This window comes from Drosophila sulfurigaster, chromosome 3, assembly GCF_023558435.1.
Source record: "Drosophila sulfurigaster albostrigata strain 15112-1811.04 chromosome 3, ASM2355843v2, whole genome shotgun sequence".
In the NCBI taxonomy this organism is placed as follows: Eukaryota; Metazoa; Arthropoda; class Insecta; order Diptera; family Drosophilidae; genus Drosophila; species Drosophila sulfurigaster.
This window is the reverse complement of record NC_084883.1, coordinates 254,186-260,244: the sequence shown is the minus strand read 5'-3', so window position 1 is coordinate 260,244 and position 6,059 is coordinate 254,186. Positions and strand designations below refer to the sequence as shown.

General features: G+C 52.4%; 1 protein-coding gene across 1 annotated transcript; it reads right to left on the bottom strand.

Moving 5' to 3' along the window:
* Positions 1 to 208: 208 nt before the first annotated feature.
* LOC133844854 (uncharacterized) lies at positions 209 to 1,159 on the bottom strand. Its single transcript, XM_062279119.1, has one exon. The coding sequence runs from the start codon at positions 1,157 to 1,159 to the stop codon at positions 209 to 211; it is 951 nt and encodes a 316-aa protein (XP_062135103.1).
* Between the last annotated feature and the right edge of the window lie 4,900 nt (positions 1,160 to 6,059).

Below are 6,059 nucleotides of genomic sequence, written 5' to 3'. Positions count from 1 at the left end.
ACTCCGTCGGAAAGGGAGCAGGATGATCTTCTGGAGGACGCCATGGTAAACTGTAACGGGATGAAACCAAAAGGCGAAAAAAACAAAAGGAAGAGAAAAAGAACAAAAAACAATAGATTAAATGAAGAACATGGCGCGGGATGAATTGCCTAAGCCGGAAGAGAAAACCACAGGATAGTGGATGGCAGTAGAGAAAAGAATAGGTGACTCAGAGCGCGCGTCCCGTAGGAAGGAGGACCAGCTTTGCAACTGGTCGGCGGAAAACGCCACGACACGTCTGGTCTACCACACGGACTCTTTCATCAGCACCTGGGCAAGCGGTCAACACACGCCCGAGGCGCCATTCTTGTGGTGGTATATTCTCCTCTCTGATGACCACCATGTCACCGATTTGGAGATCGTGTGAAGGTGACTGCCACTTATTCCGCTTATGCAATTCCTTCAAATATTCATCCTTCCATCGCACACAGAAATGCTGATGGAGAGCCTTGAGCCGTTGCCAGCGGTTGCGGATGGACTCCACATCCTCTCTGGACTCTGGCTCTGCCATGGAGAGTAGCGGACCCCCGATCAGGAAATGACCGGGAGTAAGTGCCGCCAAGTCGCTCACATCCTCTGACATAGGAGTCAAAGGCCGCGAATTGAGGCACGCTTCAATTTTAGATAGGAGGGTGGAAAGCTCCTCGAACGTATGTTTTACGGAGGAAACCGTCTTGTAGAAATGCGTCTTGAAGCTCTTGACGCCCGCTTCCCAGAGACCCCCCATGTGAGGGGCACCAGGTGGGTTGAAATGCCATGCAAGACCTTGATGGCTGTGAGTGGTGACAATCAGGTTGCGGGTGCTCTCCACAAATTCTTTGGAGAGAATGGAGGAGGCTCCGACGAACGTTTTCCCGTTGTCAGAGTACATGTGAAGAGGGCACCCGCGCCGTGCCACGAATCGGGAGAAAGCTTCCAAGAACTTTTCCGCTGTCAGATCCGTGGTCGCCTCAAGATGGATTGCCTTCGTGCTGAAGCACACGAAGACACAGACGTAACCCTTCGTAATCTTGCAGCCCCGTCCGACGTAGCTCTTGACGTCGAAGGGACCGGCGAAGTCTACTCCGGAGTTAGTGAAAGGTCGCGAAAAAGTCGACCGGGCGGTTGGGAGATCACCCATCAACTGCGACTGGAGCTTGCGGCGATGAATCACGCAGGTCTTGCATGCACTAATCACTGTCTTCACCAAGTTCCTTAGCAGGAATCCAGAACTTGGTTCGGACCAGCCGCATCACCAATTGGTTGCCTCCATGGAGGGAGACTTGATGCGTGAAGGAAACCAGGAGGCGTGAAAACACGCAGCCGAACGGGAGAATTATTGAATGCCGTTCGTCGTAGGATAAGGAGGTGGACGCTCTTACGCGTCCACAGGAACGCAGGACACCTTGCTTGTCAAGGAACGGATTCAAGCTTAGGATATCGCTTGACCCGATTAGACGATTATGGGACCGGAGGGAAGCACACTCTTTCGCGTATACCCGATTCTGAGCCTGTACAATCAGCCTCTCTTGAGCTTCTGCAAGCTCTTGAGAGCTGAGCGTCTCTGGAAACGAGACCTTGGGTTGGCGGCAACGCTGGGCAAACCTTCGCACATACGCAAACACTCGGAGCGCTCGATCGAACCTGGAGAAACGGTCGAGGAAGTCCTCACATAGGACTTGCGCTGCATGGACCTTCACCGCTCGACACTCCAATTCAGTATCGAGCCCAATGACCGGTGAAGGCCACTGCGCTGGTGAGTGCGCCAGCCATTCAGGCCCCTGCCACCAAAGGCGACTGGCCAGTAGCTCTTGCGGCGAGACACCGCGGCTTGCCAGGTCGGCTGGGTTGTGTTCGGAACGAACATGCTGCCAAGTGCCATTCACCGAGTGAATCTTGGCCATTCGGTTCGCCACGAAAGTGGTCCACTTGCATGGCTGCTTGTCCAACCATGCCAGAACGATAGTGGAATCTGTCCACAGGTACGTCTCAGCGTCGGGGTGGGAAAATGTGGTAGGAGGGCGGCGGATAATTCTGCCAACAGGAGAGCTCCGCACAGCTCAAGACGAGGTAGAGACCGTCTTGATAGGTGCAACTCTAGTCTTCGCTGCTAGAAGGCTCACAGACACTTGTCCAGCTGTTTCCACACGTGCGTAAAGAGCGGCTCCATACGCGCTTTGAGAGGCGTCGCAAAAACCGTGGAATTGGATTTTTGCGCCGGGAGCGTAGTTGGTCCATCTAGGAATGCGGATGTCCTGCAAGGACGAATAGTTCCGCAGAAAACTGGTCCACTGCTCTGTGAGATCCGCCGGTAAGGAGTCGTCCCAGCCGATTTCTTGCTTCCAGATTTCTTGCATAAAAATCTTGGCCCAAATGACCACGGGAGCAAGCCAACCTGCAGGATCGAACAACTTGGCGATCTGCGACAGCACTTCTCTCTTACTGAAAGATGGTTTGGACACCATCTCGGCGGTGAAGAAAAAGAGCTCGTCGCACGTGGCCCGCCAACGAATGCCTAGCGTCTTTGCGACACTAGCTTCGTCGATCTCGAGGAAGTCTGCACAGAGCAAGTGATCCTTAGGGATTCTTCTCAGCACATCTTTCGAGTTCGAGGTCCACTTACGCAAAGGGAACCCAGCACTCTCGAGCGCTGTTCGAAGCTCATCTATAGCAGACACCGCAGCCTGCTTAGTGTGAGCTCCTGCTAGGACGTCATCAACGTACATATAATTGGCGATGATGTCACTAGCAAGGGGGTACCGGTCGCGAACATCACTCGCAAGCTGATGCAGAACGCGGATTGCCAGGTACGGAGCACAGTTCACTCCAAAGGTGACTGTGTTGAGTTCAAAGTCGCATAACTTCTCGTCTGGAGTACGGAAGAGCAACCTTTGAAACCGGGTGTGTTTGGGATCCACAAGGATTTGCCGATACATCTTGGTGATGTCAGCGTTGAAGACGAACTTGAAAAACCTCCATTTCAGGATTTGAATGGTCAGGTCGGATTGAAGGATTGGCCCAGTGTGGAGGATGTCGTTCAGACTCTTCCCGTTTGAAGTCGGGCTGGAGGCGTTGAATACAACGCGGAGCTTTGTGGTGGTGCTGTCGGGCTTGAGAACAGCGTGATGCGGCAAATAGTAGTTGCCGGAACTGGATGGGGGGACTTGAGTCATGTGACCCAAATCCAGATACTCTCGAATAACGGAGTCATATTGTTCCTTCAGAGAGTCGTTCCTCTTTAAACGGCTCTCGTTTCTCAGGAACTGAGCGAGAGCGATAGCCCTCGAGTGACTCAGGTCAACGTGACCAGGATCGCGGAATGGGAGCGTGACCATGTAGCGACCCGTTGAGGTTCGCACGGTCGTGGCGTTGAAGTTAGCCTCGCAAAAAAGGTCAGATTCTTTTGCTGGGCTAGCCGGCAGGTCCTCCACCTCCCAAAATTTGGAGAGGAGTTCCTCCAATGGCGGAGTTCGCTCGACGGACAGTCGAGCCGAAAAGGACGAAATGGATTTTGAAATGGATCCCGACACAGGGCCAGTCAGGATCCAACCGAAAATGGTCTCTTGACCGAGGAGGGTCCCACAAATGTTAGGGTGAGAGCCGCCGAGCAGAATGGACGGGAGGATGTCAGCGCCTAGTAGCACATCAATCTGCGAACTCTCATGGAATTTGGGGTCTGCCAGCTGGATGCTGGGCAGATTTTCGAGGAGTGTTTGTGGGACGGAACATGAGGGCAGATTCCCCGCTAACTGGGGGAGGACGTACGCCGACGCCTCGATCTGCAAATCGGGTCTGACCGGGGAGCCAATTAAGAATTGGCAAAACTTTCGGGGCTGGGCTGCCACAGCTTGCGTCAGCGCAGAAACGCGGGCTTGCACGGATGTATACGGCATCCTCAAGCGCTTGAACAACTTCTCTGAGAGGAAGGTGGCTTCTGATCCGGAGTCAATCAGAGCCCGAGCTGTATAGCGGACGCCGAGATGGCATACGTGAATGACAGCTGTGCTGAGCAGAACACCTTGTGTGTTAACTGCCACGAATGACTGGACGTTAGCTGACTGGGTGGAAGTGGACTGTATTGGAGATGGAATGGGGGTTGTGACTGTCGGCGCCGGGCTCACTCGATGCAAGAGTGTATGATGACGACCCTTGCAAGTAAAGCAGCTGTGCGCACTTGTGCACTCAGCCAGGATATGGCCTCGTGCGAAACAATTGAGACACAGCTTCTGTTGCTTTATATAATTGACCCTATCGTTGATACCCATCTGGAGGAAACGAGGGCACAAACGAATCGGGTGATTCTCCCGGGAACACAACTTGCAGGACTGGGTTTTTTGAAGTTACCCGACTCTCAAAGGAGTTTACCTGCTTGGCGACGGGGGGCCTCCTTGCGTGAGGCCCGTGGAATCGTCGGAGCGCTCGTGCTGGCTGACACTTCCGCTATCGCTTCTAGGGTGCGATACCGCTCTAGAAGGAAAGCGTTCATGTCAGCCCACGTTGGAACGTCGCTCTTATTCTGTATGGACTGTTCCCAAAGAGAAAGGGTCAATTTGGGGAGCCTCGAAGAACACAGGAAAACCAGGATGCAATCCCAATTCTCCGTGTTGATCTCTGAGTGCTCTAAGGCCGTCAAGCACCCTTGGATAGTGCTCTGCAACTCTTGAATGGCTGCACCCGACTCTTGCCCGATGGCGGGCAAATTGAAAAGGATACGCAGCTGACTGTTCACGAGCAACCGTTTGTTCTCGAAACGCTCAGTCAAACTGGACCACGCCGACTGAAACCCTTCATTGGTCAAAGGAGACTTTGACACAATGGCATGGGCTTCACCGCTGGTCTTGAAGTTGAGATGGAAAAGTTTCTCAACTTCCGACAGTCTAGGATTTCGGATGTAAATAGCCGTGAATAAGTCTCGGAAGGTGGGCCAGCGAGTGTAATCGCCTCCGAAAATTTCGGTGTCGCACGGAGGTAGGCGACACCCTGTGGACACGAACGGCACGGCTTGGGGTTGTACGGGTGTACGGGGAGTGAGTGCCTGGGAGGCATCAGCTATTTGCTCACTTAGCTGAGCGGACCACTGCTCATAGAGAATATAGCAGTAATCATATTTTGCCTGAATGGTAGGCAACTCGTCTGTCGTCATTTCATCCGACATGACGCAGGAGCAAGCCTCGTACTCCTTCTCGACCTTGTCCCACAAGGCACGCATCTGGTCCCTCCGGACCTGGCACGTGTACAGGGATGCGCTATCAGTGGAAGCCTTGTTAAGTCGCGACGCAAAGTGACTGACACGGTCAGTCGCGGCGATGAACTTATTCAACGCCGAGTCTAACACATTGTGTGCCATGTTGCTGTGAGAACGCGTAACAATTGGCAGCCGAGGAACTGGGACGGAAGCAGCCTTGGTCGAAGGAACCGACGGAGGTTTGGTCACGAGGATCAGAGGCTTGGTACCGGAAGTAAGCGAAACACTAGCTGACCGTGCGGGGACCGGTGATGTGCTGGATGCACGAAGAGCCGAGTCCTTCTTGGATTTAGGCACAGGAGGGTTAGGCGAAACTCTAGCGGCGCTAGTAGAAGGCACGGACAATCTAGCTTTAGTCTTATCGGGTTTGCCCGTTGACATGCTACGCACGGAAGATAGGTTTGGAACCCAGAAAATCACAGACAAAAAATACCAAAAAAAACTAGAAGAAAATATCACAGGTGGTGCTGAGATATTTGGTACCCAAATGGGTACGGATTGCGGACACAGGCAATGAACGCAAAGGGGCCGGGGGAAAATTCCCGCGACAATCAAGCAAATGATTGTCGAAAACAAGAACAAAAAAGGCAAGGGAAAAATACCACAAAAATACAATATGCTGGAAAAAACACAAATGTGGTTAAAAATGCGCTGGATGGAAAAAATAATAAATAAATTTGTCACGGAAAAACACAAAAAATTATTTATATATTTGTATATGGATATGTGGTGGACGGAGAAGTGTATTTATATGTAGGTGTGTATATGTGTGTGTGTATGTCTATGTGTGTGTGGA